Source organism: Trachemys scripta, chromosome 16 (assembly GCF_013100865.1).
Source record: "Trachemys scripta elegans isolate TJP31775 chromosome 16, CAS_Tse_1.0, whole genome shotgun sequence".
NCBI lineage: Eukaryota > Metazoa > Chordata > Testudines > Emydidae > Trachemys > Trachemys scripta.
The window spans coordinates 17,462,235-17,481,819 of record NC_048313.1 but is presented as its reverse complement, the minus strand read 5'-3'; the positions used below and the strand labels follow the sequence as shown (position 1 = coordinate 17,481,819).

At 57.1% G+C, this 19,585-nt stretch overlaps 1 protein-coding gene across 1 annotated transcript; it reads right to left on the bottom strand.

Annotated features, from left to right (window-relative positions):
• Positions 1-404: 404 nt before the first annotated feature.
• Positions 405-19,452, bottom strand: TSPAN31 (tetraspanin 31). The gene is made up of 6 exons (XM_034792133.1): positions 19,280-19,452; positions 11,273-11,440; positions 6,786-6,866; positions 4,085-4,234; positions 3,564-3,692; positions 405-3,353 (listed from the first exon to the last, which is right to left on the bottom strand). Exons 1-6 carry the CDS (start codon positions 19,343-19,345, stop codon positions 3,279-3,281), a joined length of 669 nt encoding a protein of 222 aa, XP_034648024.1. The 5' UTR covers positions 19,346-19,452; the 3' UTR covers positions 405-3,278.
• Between the last annotated feature and the right edge of the window lie 133 nt (positions 19,453-19,585).

The following is a 19,585-nucleotide window of genomic DNA, read 5'->3' as shown; positions in this document are numbered from 1 at the left end:
GCAGGTTACGGGGTCGCGGGAGTGGCGGCATCTGGGCATTGCCCCTCATTGCTCTTGACTGGCTTGTTCACCCGTGGGTCTGAGATCCAGGGGCGGAGGAGGAAGGGGTTGTTGACCCCAGGAAGCAGACACCCCTTCCTCTGCGGCAGTGGACAGAACCATGCCCCCTGCTCCCAGAGCGTCCATCCAGGCTGCAGCGGGTGGCCAGGGACAGGACCCTGAGGGCTGTGTACTTGTTCTCACCTGGCATCCCTCCCAAGGAGAGGGGTCATGCTTATGTTCCTGCCTTCTGCCAGCTGGGGGTCTCACCGCTGGGGGGAGGGGGGTGCGACTGCACCTTTACTCCAAGGGGAGGGGGAGGGAGGAGGAGTGTCCACCCCCCAGTGATACCGCAGAGCCGGAGGGTCACTGAAACGTGTTTATTTGAATGATCGATAAAGTAACAGATACACACAACAGTGAATGAGCTGTGCAGGTTCCAGCCACTCCAATGGACGCTGATAACACGGGTCCAGCACGGATCCCCCGGCCAGGGAGCCAGGCCGGGGGCCGAGCAGACTGGGGAGAAGCTGACATCCTGCTGCCCCTCTGTTTAAACACAAGTCTCTGGGAGCAGCGTCGGCTTTGCTAGCGCCCCAGCCGAGTTCTGCCCCACCTCCAGGGGAACCCGCACCCACAAGCGCTGCTGGGAAAGCCCCCTCCGAACCAGCCAGCCCACCTAAAGCACTGAAACCTCTAGTAGCACTGTCTGGGGCTGAGTCACGCTGGAGTCCCCCATGCCCCCAAGGGCCTGCGTGCTGCGTGCAGGACCTTGCCCTGTGGCTCTGTTTACATACCAGCTGGGGCTGGGGACTTCCCCAGGGAGCGGGGGATGTGCTGTCATCAGCTGAAGCCTTGAACTCTATGCTGCAAGGCCGGCTCAGCTGGCAAACGATCCAAGCGGGTGGCGGAGAGGAAATCGACTCCTTCAGTGCCCTGGTCTCCCCGCTCTGTCGGGCTGCGCCCAGGTGCCCGCTACTGGCAGCCGGCACCCGGTGTGCATTTAACACTGAGGTGGGGGCACTCTCCTTGAGTTCCCTACAAGGGTTAATTGACAAAGGAGCCAGCAGCATTCTGCTGTCTCCGGGGGGGGCATAGCCCAGAGCTGAAGGGCAGAGTTTGGGGCGAGGGCCCTTGAATGAAGGGTGGCTGGAGAATCGGGCGCTTGTGCTGGTTCTGCAGAAGGCCCCAGTCTCCTTGCCCCGAGCCTGGTACAAGGAGGGCTCTGTCGCACTGCGGGAAAACAACCTTCTACTGCTACAACATACCTAGAGTTTCCAGCTAGACTTATAAATAAATAGCATGCAGCCCCTCGGGGCTCTAGCCACACTAGTCACAGGGGTGAGGGGACTCACAGAGGCAGGGCGGGAAGAAGAATCAAAACTATCCAGTGTTGGTTGAGGATGGTGCTTCTCCTGGGGGGGCGGGTTTACCCAGCTGTGCCTGGGCCCTCTACTGCATGCGAGGGGAGGGGGAGCAGCCGGCTTCTTTTGATGAGCCTCCAGCCCCCCACTACTGTCCGCCGGGGTCCAGCCAAGCGGTGACTGGGCCAGCGTTGTCTTGCCAGGGAGCTGGGTTCCGCCTCTTCCTGCCCAAGGCAGCGTGAGGAGGCCAGGGCCTGGCCCAGCCTGCCAGGGCTTTGGGGAGGAAGGGGCCTTGGTCTGGCCCAGAGCTACGGCCTGCAGCGGGGGCTGGTCTGTGCCATCGGAGCTGGCGGAGACACTCAGTGCAAACTCAGGTGAAGGTGACAAGCTAGCACTGTCTGTCCCTGTAGTGTGGGGGAATGCATTGGCCCTGGCTCTATTCCCAGCTGAGCCTCGCTGCACAGCCACACATGTAACAGCACCAGGCGCCGACTCCCCATGTCCGACCCAAGAGGGAGGGGCAGACACTGCCCCTTGGAGACAGTGGGACCAGCCCAGCCCTCCCACTCAGTCTCAAAGCCACACTCACCTGCTGCAGGGAGGTGTAGCACTGCGCTCTAAGGAAGGCATCGGCCAAGCTGTGTCTGGCTGTGGGGCTAAGGTCTCAGGCAGGGGGTGCAGCAAAAACCAAAGAAGCCACAGCCGGGGGCTGGCAAAGAGATCCCAGCCGGCCCTGCAAAAGGCAGGGAATTGCCCTGCAGAGATCACCTGGGCAAGGAATCCAGGCGGGGGATGGGTCCTCTGCAGCAGGCCGATCCCCTTATGACAGCGCAGCAGCTCAGCGGAGGAGGATGGGACTCCAGCTCGGCTGCTCTCGCTGTTCCAAGGAGGCGGCTGGTCTCTACTGCCCCAGGGAGGTTAGGGTTGGACAGCTGGGGGTGAGCCATGGACATGGAGGTCAGAGGCTTTGAAAGATGCTTTTGCAGGGGGCTGAGGAGCTGGTCCAAGGCTCAGAAATGTTCCTGCAAAGCCCTTAGGTGGGGCAAGAGGAAGTGGGAGCAGCTGCCCAGGTGCCACCCGCTGCAAGGCTACAGTCTGGCTATTAAGATCCCACTTATTCGAAGGATAAAAATGCCAAATTTCCTGCTACGCACCAGCACGCTGGAACCTGTTAGATCCCCCCAGTCACATGAACATCTTCAGGGCAGTTAACCCCGCGAGAGGCTGTACAGTCTCCTTTTGGATTAATACAGATCAGAGACAAAGCCTCCTGCCCTACCCCTTAAAGGAACGTAACTAACTTCCTAGATGATGGGGCCCTGGCATTTGGCTCTGGCTCCGCAGTCTCTAAGCTGCACAGGTCCCTTCCTCTCCTTGTCGGGTCAGCACAGCTGCAGCCAGGTGAGTTTCCACAAGGGTAAATACAGCCCTGGAGTTTGTTCCTGGCCAGGCTGCCATGACCGGTCTCAGCAGGGCAACACGCTTCTCCGTGTTTGGCTACGTACCAGGAACAGAGCCAGGGAACTGGTCGGAGCAGGGCACCGACTACAGGTTAGCAGCGTCATGCTCCTAGCCGTGCCCAGCGCTCAGCGTGGCTGCCTGGCTCTGGCACAGCTGAGCCCGGGCTCTCGCAGCACGAGAACGGTCTCGCGGGGCTCCCCACCCCACGCCACTCCCACCCGCCGCTTGCCAAAGGCTTCATATCAAGGATGGAGCCGTGCAGCTGCCATTTCATCCGCTCGGCGCTTTGGTAACACGGCAGTGGGAAGGGGGGCAGATGCAGGCGTCGCTTTCCTTCCGAGCAGTGAAGGGAGATGGATTCTCAGGGCTAAGGTACAAGCAACTGGGGAGGGGAAAGGGTGGGGGGTGGACGGTCTATAAGAAGGCACTGGGATTTGCTCTAGGGTCTTTCTGGTTTCTGTAGCGCATGGCTAGCAAGACTCCGAGGATCTAGGAGAACAGAGAGAGAAGGGGGGGGGGGGGTTAGGTGCGATGGGGGCTCCCCGTGTCACAGGCTGCAGCTCCCACTGGTGGTGCTGGTCCCTCCCCGTTGAGTCACACGGTGCTCCTGAGGCCCCTTGTGTAAGGTTTTGCTGAGAGATGACCTGGAGTCGTCCCCCGCTCCCCCGCCCTCACTCCAGCCCCGGCTGGAGGAATTACCTCCGTGAAGCTGAAGAAAAGTCCGACTCCCCCGAGGATTTTCAGGGCCTCGTCCGAATGCTTCAGCATCTTCTCCCCGCACTTGGGACAGCTGGGCCCGTGGCCCATGGTAGTGTTGTCCTTACACATCTGGAGAGGGTGATAAAACCCCACAGTGACACGCCCCTCGCGGGCAGGGCGGAACCATCCCCCCGGTAGAGCACCGTGACCCCAGCCAGGAAAGCATGGCACGGGCAAGGGGGCTGGGCGTGAACAGGATTCCCTCTCCTGACGGAGACATTGCCTGATCCTCCGCCGGCCAGACCGCGTACAGACTCGTGCCCAGCCGGGACGTCTCCCTGCTGGGAGAAGTCAGAGTTACAGCCCTGGAGCCCGAATGCCTCACCAGCCGCCCCGGGAACCAGGCCGGAGATCTCCCAGCTGGTTTCTCCTGGGGGTGAACAACCGGGCACCCCCGGAGAGCCGGGAAAGCCCAGAGGCAGAAGTGCTGGGGTAAGGCACTGCCCCACCCTGGGACTCACAGCTGTGCAGAGGTTGTAGTCCATCTGGAACGTCCTGATGGCGACTGGGTCATTGGTGTTGTTTAGCAGCCCGCAGCAGTTCAGATTCACCTCGATCTCGTTGCGGGTCTTGTTGCTCAGGATGTCCCAGGTGGCGCGGAAGAGACTCTCCTGTGGGCAGAGCCCCCCCGGGTTACCCCACGAACAGCACAGCCAGCAAGTGCCCTCTGGGCCAGGGCCACAGCTGCACCCGCCGCAGCAACTGACCAGCCTGCAATGCTGCTCTGCAGCCACTAGAGGACGCTGTTCCCCATAGCCAGAGGTTTTCCCCTTTGTCCCGCCTTCGGTGTAAAGGGGCAGGGAGAGCGGCTTTACATGCATAGCGGGGGAGAAGCGCTAGAAGAGGGACCCCTAGGAGGGGAGCCGGCCCACCTGGCAGACAGAGATGGGGGGAGGAGCCCCTCCCCCAGAAGACAATAATGGGCACAGCCAGAGTCAATGATGGGGCAGAGGGCAGGGCCTGATGTGATCAGTGGGGCTACACACATCCCCGCATTGTCAGCTCAACGGCAGGAAGGGAACGCAAGTTCTCGAGATGTCGTGGTAACTGGCGACAACAAACAGGAACGGGGGAACGGTGCGACGGAGCCAAAAAGGCCCATTGCTCTAACTCAAGGGCTGGGTTGCGATCAGGCCTGGTAAAGCCTCGGACCAGAGAACCCCAAATCGGTGTGCTGGAACGTAGGGCTGATTGATAGACAAAGCAAGGAGGGGATGGGCCGTTCCGCCCTGCCCACCACTCCCTCTGCGGGGGGAAGGGGGGGGTCTGTAAAGAAAGAGACTGGGGAGAAAAAATCAGCTACTGGAGCAAGTGTCACCATCACAGCTACCACCCCACTAGCTCCTGGAATCTCAGCCCTCCATCAGCCTGATCCTGAGAGATGCCCCAGCCAGGCCCAGGGGATCCAGACAACATCGCCGCCTTCACCAGCTCCGGCCCCAATACCAGCTGGGATGGAACGGGCTTGGACTTTAGCAGCTGCAGAAGTTCCAGACAGCTCAGCGAACTCCTCTCTTCCCTGCAGGACAGTTCTTTCCAGCACTGATACCTTAGTCTAGACAGCGTTCCTTGCCTTTTTTAATAGCGGGAACCGGCTTGCTGCCTTCCTAAACTGCCAGGGAGAGCTCAGGGACCAGCGCCAGGCCCCGGACCAGTCGTGGAGACACACTGATCTAAGAGCCTGGCACCCAAACGGGTTTTTCCTTCTAAAACCTCTCACCAGCTCAAGGGAAAGGGACCAAGGGCTGGGGCCAGCATGAGAGCTGGAGTGAATACTTGATTGTTCAAAGGCTGGACCTGTTCTGCCTTCTCATTGTTAATGAAGGTTAAGAAGATTTTTAATGGTGCGTTTGCCATGGTACGAAGCAGGACTAGCCAGCCCTGGACCTTCCTTAACACTGGTTAATGTTGGACAGCGAGTGGGTTATGGTAACGCCTATAGCACATATAATCCACCTAAAATAACATAACAGGCCCTTCCAGCTCCCCCCCCACCCCCCGTCCCAGCACTGACAGCTGGCTTTGGGCTGTTTCCATGAGGAGATGCCGGCGCTCGCTGTCCTGAGGCACAGCGGCGGGGGGCTGAGGGGGCCCTCTGGAAGAGGTGGTGGGGGTGGCGTTTTGCAGGAGACAAGCTTTGAGACCAGCGTGAAATGACCGCTACCACGATCAACCCAGCTCGGCAGGAACAGAGGAGTGGGACGAGGGGCAAGGCATGGGATGGTTTTAAAATGCAGAGAGAAAGTGGGCAGGTGTTCCAGAGAACTCAGCGCTGACCCACCTCTGCTCCGGGGTAAGACTCCCAGTAACTCCCCGAGGAACACAGTTAAACTAGCCCCCCCAAGAACTCCCCTCCTCGCCGCATGTAGAAAGAGTCTCGTGCATGGTCGCCTCTCCCCGCCCCCTTTCCTGTCTTCTCTTCCCAGGCAAACCGAGTTCTCCTCCCGCCTGAGACCGGCCCCGTGGACAGCCTGCTCTGCACCGCCACACTGGGGCCTGGCGCTAAGACCCCTGGGGGCGCAGCCTGAGCCGAGCACTGCAGCAAGCAGTGGATTGTGGGCAAACATGGCTGTCTGCCAGCCCCCAGAGCGGCACTGTGGGAAGGTGTTAGAGGACTAGCCGCCCTTGAGTGGAGCTAGCCACCGCCTGCACTACACGTGCTGGGGCGAGTAGGTGACAGTGCACTTAGGCAACCTGTAACCTCCCCATGACAGTCCAGGCAACTTGAGTTAAAGCACCACCGTGCCTGCGTTAGGGGTTGGGGTGGGCGGATGGGACCCAAGGCGAGATACAAGCCAAGTGGTGCCCCTGTGTCAACTCTGCAGTAACAAGCCCTTGGCCTACGCTCTTCGGGGCAGAGCCTGGCATCTCATGTGGGTCTGGCTGGCCTGCAGGCCCCGATTCCAGCGGGGGGACACACCTGGGCCCTGTAACTAGCCAAAGGATAGAGGATCAACCTCACTGCACTGATGGGCTGGTGAGAGATCTCCCAGACCCTGAGTTTAGTGGGAGGAGGGTTTCACCCAACACCTTTGAACCCCGTTGGCTGGAGGCCACAAGAGCAGCTGCCAGGGCCCCTTCCCGTTTCCCCGTGAAGATGGATGTACGGATTCTCCGGCGCATCTCGCTGAAGCCAAGGGTTGGGGAGGGAGGCGGACTCACCTCTCTGCTTGTGTTAAGGGCCAGACACGAACAGGAGACTCCCAACTGGAAGAGAAAGACGAGCCCCAGAATGACCATGTACTGAGGAAGAGTCGGTGTTAAGGAAACACGGCAGGGGAACACTGCCATCTCCTCCCAGCCTCCTGCCCCCTCACCCAGCCTCCTGGGTGGAACAGGACAGCGACAGCAACCCAGCACCGCTCCAGACAGCTTCCTTTGCCAGCTGCCAAAAGCCATGCAGAAGACCAAACCTGTGCCCTGCTCTAGCGCCCTCTCGCCATAGCCCACTGTTATTTCAGGGGAGCCAGAAACTCCCATGGAGAGGACACCTTCTGTTTGTGTGACCCTTGCTTCTGCTAGCCCCACAAGCCAACTCCCCAAGCATGCTGGGTGCGCCCCACGGCGACCTTCTGAACTTCAGCCTGGAGGGTGGAGCAGGAGGGGGGTTAGGTAGACAGGCATGGGGTCAGTTTAGGGCTGTTTCAACGTATAGAGGGGAGCACTGGGGAAAGGAAACTGCAGCTTTACAAAGAGATGGCGCTCGGCTGTGTCTCCGCAGGAACCCGCCCAGCAGTGCAGCGCAGCTGGAGCAACTCCCCTCTGTTGATGCTATTCCGCGCCGGAATTGGGTCCAGCGGGTGGGTTATTCCAGAGCAGGTCTGTTGGGCGGGTCTCCCCTGCAGCCAAGCCCTGAGGTGGGAGGCCGTGCCAGAGGAAGGTGAAGTGACTTGTGGAGTAAGAAAACCTCACTGTGCTCTTAGACAAGGCCAGGGCAGAGCTGGAGTGGAACCCACTGGCAGGGTCCTGCTCTAATACCTTGTTCAGGGGACAGGGGGGGTCATTGCATGGAAAGAGACTTTTGCTCCTAGAAGGACCCCACCATCCCAGGTGCCTTGTGAGGAGGAAAGGGCCCCATCTTCCTCTAGCCCACTCAGAGCAGCTGAGCTGGCAGCTTACCCTTCCCCAGGGGCAGGGGCGGCGCTTCCATTTAGGTGACCTAGGCAGGCGCCTAGGGCGCCAGGATTTGGCAGGGGGCGGCAATTCTGCATCAGGTCCTTCACTCGCTCCGGGACCTGCCGCCGCAGTGCCCCGAAGACCGGGAGTGCGGAAGGACCCCCGCCTAGGGCACCAAAAACCCTGGCACCGCTCCTACCGAGGGGTGACCAGCACAGGCTAATTAGGGCCCTTTAAACACAGATTATCCTCCACAGGCAACCCCCCTCCCCCCCGAGCACATGTTAATGTAGAGCTCACTATACGGCCGAGTCAGAGAAGGCAACAGCCATAAAACCAGCAGCCTCGGCTTGCTAGTGCTGCAGGGAGTTTGTCCACACTGCTTTCCCGGGCAGGGCCTGGGGCCAGGAGAGCCACCATTAACGTGTGTATGGCAGGGAAAAGATTCTCCCCCCTTTCCCTTTCCTCCAGCAGCCTGATTCTCCCCCCCAAGCCCAGGGTCCCCTCCAAACTGGAGTAGATGGCAGCAGGACCCCCGCTGCAGGGCGCTGCGCCATTTGGGGTTAGCTGGCTCGGCGCGCCAAGGCCTTTGCTGCAGCCTGGCCCCCCTGAAGCTGATCTCTGGCTGTGCTAGGCAGGGTGCAAACAGGACAAAGAGCCCCCCAGGGCTTCCACCCGACAGCCTAGTCTCCCCTTCAGAGGTTCGCGGTCTAGCCCTACTAGCAAACACTCTTAGGGGACCCACCGCTTACACCCATTGGGGGAGGGAAATAAGCTAGTCCAACAAAACCCCTTTACACCAGTATAACTGCACCTACAATAGGGCCACAAGAAATGCCCCTGCCTAGCCGGCCTCCGTCTGGTGAGGAGAGCAGCTTGCGCAGAACCTGGCCTACGTGACTGGAACGACTGCTTCCCTCGCCTGTGCAGAACTCAGCCTTGCCCTGCTGGCCAGTTGGAGAGTTCATGACCTCCTACTTCAGCTTTTCCTACCTGCCCCCTGCTGTGGTGCCCCTAAAGTCCAGGGTATTGGCCACCCCAAGACTGGAATGACCCCCACTGAGACCTAGCCTTTGCCCTCGGGTGCCTAGGGAGCATTTGCCACCCAGCCTTCTTTAACAAGAGTTTAGCCTTAACAGAGGCTGGCCGAGTTCCTGTCACCCTTGCTGAGTTCTCCAAAACTGCTACAACCACCAGCCAGCTCAGCTGAATATTCGATCGGTTTCTCAAAAGTTAAGATTTCAAGGGGAACTGTGGTTTCCTTTTCGCATCACTTCCCCTTCACTGAAATATCAGCCCATTTATAGGTAGCAATCAGCCATGCCTGGCCTTGTTCGTGCCTCATCGAGGTAGATACAGGTTCTGCCCCAGTCCGGGCCAAGATGGGTCCCCAGGTCCCTTCTGGCAAGCGCCGGCCTGGCGCAGAGCCTGCAGCAGCCCCTAGCAATGCTGAAGTGCCCCAGTGATGTGACAGGCGCCGCCAAGGAAGAGCCTATTCAAAGTGCAGCAGCTACATCTGCCAGCCTCATGACAGCCAAATGGAGATGAAAACCCCACCCACGCGTGCGGGGAGTGGAACAGGAGCGGCACGTCAGGCTGGCTGCCGGAGAGGGATGTGCGATGGGGCTTATTTATAGATAACAAGGAGCAGCTGGAAGAGGGGCTAGAACTGTAACTCCCCAGCTTCCACCAGACACCGCTTCCCCCCCGTACATTTGAGTGGGAGGGGTTAGAACAAGTCCATGGAAATCCCGCTGCTATGGGCATCGAACGGGATCCTCTCTCTCAGCCACCATTCCTCCCCGCCCCAAGCTCTTTGCCCTCAGTGGCTGGCAGTGGGCAGGGCCCAACGGGGCCCCTCTGGCTGACCGGCCTGTAGAGATGCAGGCCGGAGGAGTGGCTCGCTCCAAGATGCCAGCCTCCTTTTTCTTATGGGGCACAGCAAGACAGACACCCCAGTGCTCCTGCCCCTGTGAGCGCCCACAGGCCGCCCCATGCCCCTGAGTGGGAGAGCAGGGAGCCACTCCCCCCGATGCTTCTCCCTTGGCAGTCTGCAGGACTGTCCCTGCCATGCGGTCTCAAGTGCTTTACCTAGTGAGAGTTCAAACAGCCCCTGCCTGAGTTTACCCACAGCCAGTCTCGCTCAGATTCCCACAGCACATTCACTTCCTCCTCTAGTCTAGACACCGCACCTGTTTTACCCACTTGCTCTTAGCTACTGCTCCCGCTAAGCCTCCTCCCCAATTTTGGAGAGAACAGTCACATCGTTCATGTAGTTGTTGCAACACCACATGCCCCCAGCCCAGGTAGGGGCACAAGGGAATTCTAAAGGAAGGCTATGCCCCCTCTTCATAGATGTCAGAGCCAGAACAGACCATGGCGATTGTGACGAAGTGGGAGTGTTCTTAATGTTTCCTCTGAATAGTGTGTGGGTGCCTCAGTTTCCCCTATGCATTTCTTAAGTCTCTGGGTAGTGGGATAAAGGCCAGTGTGCATAAATGGCCGACACTGTCTCCTGGCACCTAACGGCCGGGGCCCTTCCCCCCCCTGCAAGGTGATAGCTAAAGGTGTTCGAGAACAAAGACCAGGTGACCTCCTGGCCCGGGAAAGAGACAAAAGCCAGAGAGGAGCGGCTGGAGAGTTTCAGTTTGGGGCTGGCTGGGGACGGGGGGTGAGTGCAGATGGGGTTGTCTGGCTCACTGCCCCCCAAAATGGACCCGGCTGAGGGTCCTGTTCTCTGGACCTACAAGCTCTGTTTTAGACCGTGTTCCTGTCATCTAATAAACCTCTGTTTTACTGGCTGGCTGAGAGTCACGTCTGACTGCGAAGTGGGGGTGCAGGACCCTGTGGCTTCCCCAGGACCCCGCCTGGGCAGACTCACTGTGGGAAGCGCACGGAGGGGCAGAGGATGCTGAATGCTCCAAGGTCAGACCCAGGAAGCGTCTTGCCCTGGAGACAGTCTGCTCTGAGAGCAGAGGCTCCCCAGAGTCCTGACGGGCTTTGTGGGGAGCAGTTCCAGAGCATCGCCCAGGGACTCTGTGACAGCGATCATCTAGTCTGAGCTGCGGCACAGCAGGGGCCAGAGCTCCTCCCCCTAAAGCCAGGCCCACTGCCTGAAGGGAGCATCTGGCATTCCCGGCAGAGGCTGCCGCTTTGCTGTAACAAGCGAGACCACCTAGCAGGGTCCTAAGGCTTAAACCTCCAGCTTTCAGCCTCTCGGGCTGGGTTCCCCATTGTTACTACCACCAGATCGGCTAGAGAGTTTGAACCACCCATAACCCTGCTCAGAGAAGGGTCTGACAACAGTGGGGCCCCCCCGCCATGGAGCCACACAGCGATAGCAACAGCAGGAGTTTTGTCAGCAGATGTAGCCAAGCCCTGAGGATGCTCAAGGCCCGTTCTTGCTCCACCCAGCGGCTGAGCCTCTGAAGCATGTCTCGTGCCACAGAGAACTGGGAGATTATTAGCGGCACAGGGCAGAGTCGTGAGGAGCGTGGCATGGCCCTGGCCTCCCAGGTGGCAGAGAAGGATACGAAGAAGAGCATGACTTGGTGGTGGTGGATAGCCCCGATGAGTCCCACGATGGCAATGAGCAGCAGGAAGACTCCCACGGCGATGACTCCGCCGATGATGTGGATGCTGGAGACAATGCCAAAGCTTTTCCCCCAGGCAGCCACGCCGATCAGCAGCAACCCAACCAGCTGGAAAACAAGAGGAGACGGTCAGCCTGGAATGCGAGGGGCCCTTTCCCCCGTGCCGCCCAGCACACTGGTCCCCACATCACCTCCGCATCCTGGGAGAGGCACCTCATCTCCTGCATAGCACAGGAGGGGGCTTTGCTAAGATCCCAGCCCCCAAAGAACTGACAGTCTAAACAGACAGGCTGCAAAGGGGGAGCGCTTATGTTACTTGGAGGGAGGGCAGGCAAGTGGACTGCACACTGGACTGGGGAGACCTGGGTTCTGTTCCCAGCTGAGTGACACCCTCCGCCTCAGCTTCCCCATCTGTAAAATGGGGCTAATGATACTTAGCTTTGTAAAGTGCTTGGTTTTGTAAACAATACTGTCCCCTTCCTGGTCTGGCCTTAAAACTTACCCCCTAAACCTGGCCTGCCTCTTGCCCCGCATTTAAGTGACAGTGCCCTTTGCCTGCCACCCAGCTTTACTCTCCTGAGTAGCCCCACTGATTGCAACAGGACTCCTCAAGCCGGGAAAGGTAAGCACGTGCCTAAGCATCAGCTGGACTGGGGCCTTGTTTTGTGACTGACTCTTTTCCGGTTTTTATTTTCAGCTCCTCGTCCAACCCCTGCCGGTTTCCCCTTCCATTAACCATTGTTTATTCCAGCCCTTCGCTCCCACCCCAGCTAGCGGGCCCTCCCCCATTCCTTTCATGCCAAGATCCAAGCTCACATCCCCACCCACGCACGCCTGCAATTAGTTGGCTTCTTAATCACCCATTTCAAGAGATCAGATGTTGGAAGAATGGACGCCCGCTCCAGTTTTGCATCTTTGGGGGTGGGGGCGTCTCTGTACTTCTGTAATCTACGATCTCTACTCCAGGAACCTAGCAACTGCCAGACTGGATTGGACTCACTGTCCATCTTGTCCAGTTTCCTGTCTGACTGCAGTCAGCACGTTTCAGAGGAAAGTGCAAGAAACCCCCAGTAGGTAAATGCGGGATAATCTATTTCCTGCCATCTAGGTCTCAGTCTGATCTTTATTAGAGCCTGACGCATGAGGGTTAATATCCCTTCTAGATTGTTAGCATTAATTATAACTCTGGAGATTCTTGTTACCCACAGAAGGATCCAACCCCTTTTAAAACTTGATCCATTTGTGGCCTCAGCTTCCACTGTCTCACTACATGCATGTGGTGTATTGGTTTTGAGTTTGCCATCTTTTAAATCAGTTGGCTTGTGACTGAGTGGCTCATTATTCCCCACACTTCAGAGCTAGAAGCACATTCGACAACTTGAATGTGAAAAATACATCCGTGCTAACCTTTACTTCCTTTAAGAGTGTGGTAGATGCTCCTTTTCCATCTCCTAGACCGATACGTCCCAGAAAGATCCACCCACCATTTGAGCTCATAAAATGGGTTCCAACTGGGGGAGGAATTGGCTAGCTCTTGCCATCCTTTGGCCTCGTTTATACACAAACGAGCATCCGTTTAAACTAAACTGGTTTCTTAAATTAGCGCAAGCCCGGCTGCAGGCACACAAAAAAACAAACACAAAAAACCACAATTTGAAGGGCTTATGTTGGCTTTCCAGTGTTTGATTCCTTAAAGACTTGAGCCACATCAGAATAGGCCAATCGAACTGAGTTAAGAGCACCTCCAGAGGGGCTCGCGCTGGCTTACCAAATCCAGTTAAAGAGGCACCTTCGTGCATTTGCACCTTCCAGGTCAGCCAAATGGCAACAAGACAGAGCAATACAGGGGGCTGTGAGCCAATACGGCAACAGCTTCTGAGCTGAACTAAACAGCTGTTTAGCTTGTGTACATTAATACGCCCAGGTCAGCAATACGAGAATATAGACTGCTTTCCCACAGGCTGCTTCTCTTGCAACTTATCCTCCATCACATCACCCCTCATGGGGTCTCCGAGACCAGGCTCCAGCCTGAGCCCAAACATCTCTACCCTGCAACTTTATAGCCCCTGCAAGCCTGAGTCAGCCGCAGCTGTGCTATGGCTCTTACTCCAGACCAGACATACCCTAAGATATTACAGCGACGAGCACCAGAAATACCAGGTGATAGTCTGGCCCCAGTGAAGTTGGCGGCAAGACCCCCTTGACTTAAACAGCACCAGGATTTTACCCACCTTCTCTGTGTTTTGGGTTGTGAACAATTAGGTTGCCTAGAACCAGAGGTTTGAATCCTGGCCAGGCTGATCTTTTGAGATGTCTGAAAGTCCCACATGCCAAGTCTCTACAGATGCATAGCCCCTAGAGATTAGGTTTTCCCTGCTCGCCTTGAATGGAAGGCATCTCCTTGCCAGCAGGCTGTTCACTGCCCGCTTTTAACATCCCCATGCCCACCCCTGAAAACAACAGGCTGTATTTTAGTGATTAGATAGCTCCTAGGTGGCGACGTGAACCGTGCAGCTCTAAGATCTGTACCAGTTTACTGCACCTCTCCCAGCATGGCAAATCTCAGCCACTAGGGACAGCTATCTGGCAGCGTGACAGTATTTGAAGTCACCCCTCCAGAGAGTTGGTGCAAAGAGAACAGAGTTCGGGTGGCGCTTGCATCTCCAAACTTCTAGTGTTTCAGAGATTCTGCAGTAACATTCGCTCTTGCAGAGACCAGATGGGTTTTTAAGCCAACGAAACCCTGCTGATTTCTGCACAAACTAATGCAGCTGGTGACCACTGGGTTGCCAGGAAAACAAGAGAACATTGCAGGTGAACATTGCTGCTGGCGTTGCTCTCACGGAAGAGGTCTTCATGTGGGCAGGGGAGGGGGCACCTGGCAAAGAAGAGCATGAGACGCCCTCTCACTGGGCGATTGTCTGGCACCACGGACGATACAGATGGCTGGGGAGTGGTCATGCAGGAGCACTGGGATTTCTCTCCTGCACTCATTCTTTAGCACAGCGACATGCGGATCTGCTTGCCCTTCAGCTGCTCACGACAGATGCGCTGGTCTCCTCTGCAGGAATCCCGCACAGCTGTCGCCCGGGATAAAGGAAACAGCAGGCCAGAGTTCCCCTGCTGTAACTGACCGCAGTGAGGTTCCATCAGCGATGAGTCCGCTTCCTGTCAGCGCGCGTTTCCCTCTCTGCCTACAGCATTCCACCTCCTCATTCCCCAGCAGACAAGGGCTGGGCCCTCTCCCTAGCCCAGTTTGGTTTCTGACCTCCCTTCCTGTCTCATTTCATAGCAGGCAGGCCCATGGAGCAGACAAGCTACCGCGGTTACCTACGTTTAGGCCAAGCGAATGGACATGACGAATGCCTCCTGTCTGTGGGTGGGCGCACAACACTGGCTTGAAGACAAGCTCTGCTACAGGCCAGGATTGTGGGACGCGAGGTCTTATTCCAACACAGTCATCCCCACACGCACTGCTCCCTTTCAGCTTGTTGTTCCTACGCGGTTCGCTTTGGACACGCAGGCGCCAGTGGATACCCGAATGCTCGCCCTAAGGGTAGGGGCAGCGCTATTCTGGCTCTCACTTCTTGACCCGATGGGACGTAAAGCCTGAGCCGCGCTCACAGCCAGCCCTGCTGTGGTCCTAGTTCCCAGTGCTCTCACCGTGTAGAAGAGGAACTTTAAAGCAACTGTCCTTTTCACTAGGCTTTGGCTGCATGGCCAGGCTTTCCATTCAAGCCATGGTCGCCCAGATGCCTTCTGCTTCCATAGATAACTGGGGCCTGATTCCCCATTGCCCAGACTCACGTCATTGACACCCATTCAGCTCTGGTGTGAAGTGCAACAGGGTCAGACTGGTAGCACCGTGTACTGGTGTGACTGCAGGGCACCAGAGAATTGGGCCCCCAGTGTACTTTAACCAGGCAGATCCAGAGAAGGCAGCTCACAGAGCTGCACGCTAGATCGCTCATCACAAGGGTTCCAACCGTTTCTGCTGGCAGACCTTGATTCACGGCTGCCCTCCCACTACTTGTCTGTCCATTTTCCTACCCCCTTCTCGCCGTGCGGTCTCGCTTTCTGTCTGCATTCGTTTCACCCAACCCTGCCTGTTCCTACATGCTGCTCAGGGAGGACAGCGGCCTCGCTGCATCAGTCAAACCCAGCGACCGGCAGAAAAAGCTTAGAGCAAGACCAGAATCAGTAACATTGCCACTTTGTTAAAGCACTGAGTCTGGTGAGGCATTATGGGCCATAAAAGCTTCTGAAGACTCAAAACCTCTGCAGGACCCAAGGCAAAAATACTTGAGCCCTGATCCACAAAGACACCCAAGTCTGGGGTATAGGTGCCTATGCCCCAGATTTATGCACCACTGCAATCTGCAAAACCACACTTGGTGGCCACCTAACCCTGTAGGCACCTAAACTCCCCAGCACTCAAGTCTTTGCAGTAGACATGGCCTAGTGAGTAAGTTTCTGCCTTTGAGCCCCAGAAAGATCCATCGACTGGAGGGAGAGAGATATTTGCCTGCCTATCTTCTCTGCAGGGCCCAGTCCAGGAATCCTGTTCAGAGCCTACCTACAGGACAGGGCCCCCATTCAAAATCTGGCTGGAGGAGGCAGCGTGACAGATTTGTTACCATTTATGTTACTATAGACCACGTCAACACTTTTAGCCCAGTGATTAGCGCACTCACCAGGGATGTGGGGGGACCCCAGTTCCATTCCTCTCTCTACCAAAGGAGAGGACAAGATTTGAACACAGGTCTCCCACCTCTCAGGAGAGCACCAAGCGATGGGATTATCTGATGTGGGGCTCCCTTCGCCTACTCCTGCTCCAATCAGCTTCAGTGGGTTCCCTAGCCCCGGCCTATGGAATCGCTCGCCCATGATGAACAGCAGGATAGATTGAGAGAGCCCCACATCAGAATACCCCCTTGCTCAGTGGTCAGAGCACTCAGATGGGGGAAGACCCCTATTCAAATCATTGCCCCCTCAGGCACTGTCTCCCACATGCCAGGCGAGTGCTCCAACCACTGGGCCTAAAGTGGACACAACCATCTCCACTCACCACTCCATTGTGTGGCATGAGGCAGGGGCTTAGCTCATTCTCCCCATGATTGAGGTGCCTATGCCGTCCAACTCCAGGAGAGGGTCACTGGCTGGGGATTGCGAGCAGGGCCTGGTGCCTCCCTGTAGTAGGAAGGGAACCTATAAGCAGGTCCTGCCTCATACCAGACCTCTAATACAAGAGTTTGTGCCTCAGACTCTCTTCCTACTACACAGCTCAGACTTGGGCACCTGTCCCTGAGAAAGAGAGACAGGGCTCAGCCTACACCCCTCTCCTGGGCACCTCCCACTGGCTAGCTTAGGCAATTCCCCTCCCTCACCTCAGTCATTACATAGAGAGCCTAGGCACCTAACTCAGGCTTTGTGGATCGCCATGTTATTCCTGTGATTGGCGCCGCGACACTGAGCATCTCAACGTGGATCCAGCCCTCGGTTATCAAGTTCACGGCAATCATTGGGCCACTCCGCTTATTCCAGACCTGAGCTGCCCAGACTATGGGACCTCATCAGGAGCCCCAGGCCTCAATTTGAGAGCCCCCCTCTCATGGTTAGTGCGTGATCTTCTGATCTGCTCAGCATCCAGCACCCTCGGACCCTGGCCCATGACCGGGGCTCTCAGGCACTACCCCAGTACAGACGACGGCGGAAAGTCCATGCTGTCATCCACGCTATGGCCACTGCTAAACCAGGCCAGTTTCTTTTACACCAGCCACTCAGTATTGCTACCGCTGACGGGAGATTTCCAAGAAAAGCCTCCGACAGCCCTAGAAGATGCAGGTCAGTTAGATGGGTGTGACCTCTGGCTAACCAGATTAGAAGAGTATCCCAGAGAACCAAGAGGATGCTGCTAAATAGGCGCTGAAAGAATGTGCATTTCTGTAACACCCTCCCGCAGAACACATTCGATTACTGAAGCTCCTAACCAAGCCTTGCAGCGCCAGCACGCTGACACTGGCTGACATCAGCGGAAGATGCCTATTACCGCAAGAGGTTAGGAAAGAGCTACTGAAGTCTCACTTCCTTGTCTCACAGATACAATCAAGGCCCGGCCTACACTAGGATTTTACATTGGTATAGCTGAGTCTCCCGGGGGTGTGAGAAATCCACACCCCCGAGACGTGTCGCTATAGCGACCTCAGCCCCGGTGCAGACAGCACTCAGTTGATGGGCGAATTCTTCCATTGACCTAGCTACTGCCTCTCAGAGATTGACGACCTAGACCAATGGCACAGGTAGCATCTGAAATGCTACAACAGCGTAACCGCTCCGTTTCCGTATAGACATGCCCTTCCAGGGCCTGCATTATAAAGGCGCTTAGAAGCATTCAGCTAAAATGACTAAGACTGCAGCTTTTATACTTACAGTGGGGTACCTTGTTTTCAGCTTACTCAAGAGAAAAACCTCTGCCTCACAGCCAGGCAGCTCGTGAACCCGGCTGGTTTGGGCTGCAATACAGACGGGCTGCTTCTTGGGAGGCAGTTTGGTACTCCACTAGAAAGTTTTGTCACTTGACCTATTCCAGTAGGACTGAAGCAGCTAACCCCCCTGGAGTGGCTATATCAGGATAAAGAATGAGGAGTCCTTGTGGCACCTGAGAAACTAACAAATTTACTTGAGCATAAGCTTTTGTGGGCTACAGCCCACTTCATCAGATGCATGCAGTGGAAAATACAGTAGGAAGGGGGGTGTGTGTGTGTATATGTATACACACAGAGAACATGAAAAAAATGGGGGTTGCCATACCAACTCCAATGAGACTAATCGATTAAGGTGGGCTATTATCAGCAGGATTTTCCACTGCATGCATCTGATGAAGTGGGCTTTAGCCCACAAAAGCTTATGCTCAAATAAATTTGTTAGTCTCTAAGGTGCCACAAGGACTCCTGTTCTTTTTGCTGATACAGACGAACACGGCTACCGCTCTGAAATATATCAGGATAGAGAGCTTAAACTGTATGGCTTACTCTGGTTCAGGAAGGAAAATCAGTTTTACCAAAATCAGGCACTTTTGACTGATGGATGAAGTTATGCACTAGGCAGGGCGGATGCTGTTAAAGCATCACACCCCTCACAGACCAATAAGGCCTGGTCTACACTTAAAATTATATCCATTTAGTCATATCTCTAAGGGCTAGGCTGATGGAAAAATTCTTCCCTCAACCTCATTGGCACCGCTCTGAGGGATGGATTAATGACATCCAGGGCAAAACCCCTTCCATCGCTGCAGGAAGAGTCTACACTACAGCGTTACCGCAGTCAAACTTTTCAGTGTAGACCAGTTGCTGGTGGGACTGGAGAGGGTTAGATGCGGATGTCAGGGCAGGCTGCTGGCTCAGGCGTGAGGGAATGGGATGGGGGTGGTCTGTTTTTACTGCCTGTTGAGGAGTCCAACCTCAGCCTGTGTGGGGTCAGAGACCTGGACTTCAGCACTAACCCGTGTTTGTTTGGGGAGGAGAGGGGGGGAGCAAGTCTTCTCATGGAGCTCAGGGCTAGGGAAGATGCCAAGTCAGCTGCCCTAGAGATCAGAGCCTCTATGGGCCCCAGAGACGTTATAGCCCGAGCAGAGACAGGCCACACACCCATGCAGTACACCCTGCCTTAGGGACACCCCCGCCCCCGACACAAGGGGGGGCAGCTCAGCTCCACCCCCCCCCCCCCCACACAAGGGGGGGGCGGCTCGCGGCTCCTCCCCCCCACCCCGATACAAGGGGGGGCTCCTCCCCAACAAAAGGGGGGGCACTCGGCTCCTCCACTCCCCCCGACACAAGGGGGGGCTCTCGGCCCCCCAGGCCCAGCGCGGGAAGCTGGACCCCTCCCCCCAGGCCGAGCCCCACCCCCGAGCTGGGGGGGGCCCCGCCGGAGCCCCGGGGCCGCGCTCACCACGTAGACCACGTTGAGGGCGCAGAGCGCGTTGCGGGAGCAGGCGAAGCCGCCGCCGCACACCATTTTCCCGGGCGGGGGCAGCCGGCCGCAGGCTCCGGGGACAGCGCAGGCCGGGCCGCTCCTGGCCCTTTAAATCCCAGCCCAGCGCCCAGCGCCACACTGCGCCTGCGCGCCGGGCCCGCCCTCCTCATCGCATTGCGCCTGCGCGCCGGGCCCGCCCCTCCGCCCGCCTCCTTTGGATGCGCCTGCGCAGCCCCAGGCGTGAGTACGAGTACGTACGCCGCGCTCGCACACACGCACTAC

Coding starts and splice junctions, on each gene's coding strand:
- TSPAN31 (XM_034792133.1), bottom strand. CDS start 19,345: ATGGTGTGCGGCGGCGGCTTCGCCTGCTCCCGCAACGCGCTCTGCGCC. Junction 11,441..19,279: donor CCCTCAACGTGGTCTACGTG/GTGAGCGCGGCC, acceptor CTTGTTTTCCAG/CTGGTTGGGTTGCTGCTGAT. Junction 3,693..4,084: donor ACTACAACCTCTGCACAGCT/GTGAGTCCCAGG, acceptor CACCCTCTCCAG/ATGTGTAAGGACAACACTAC.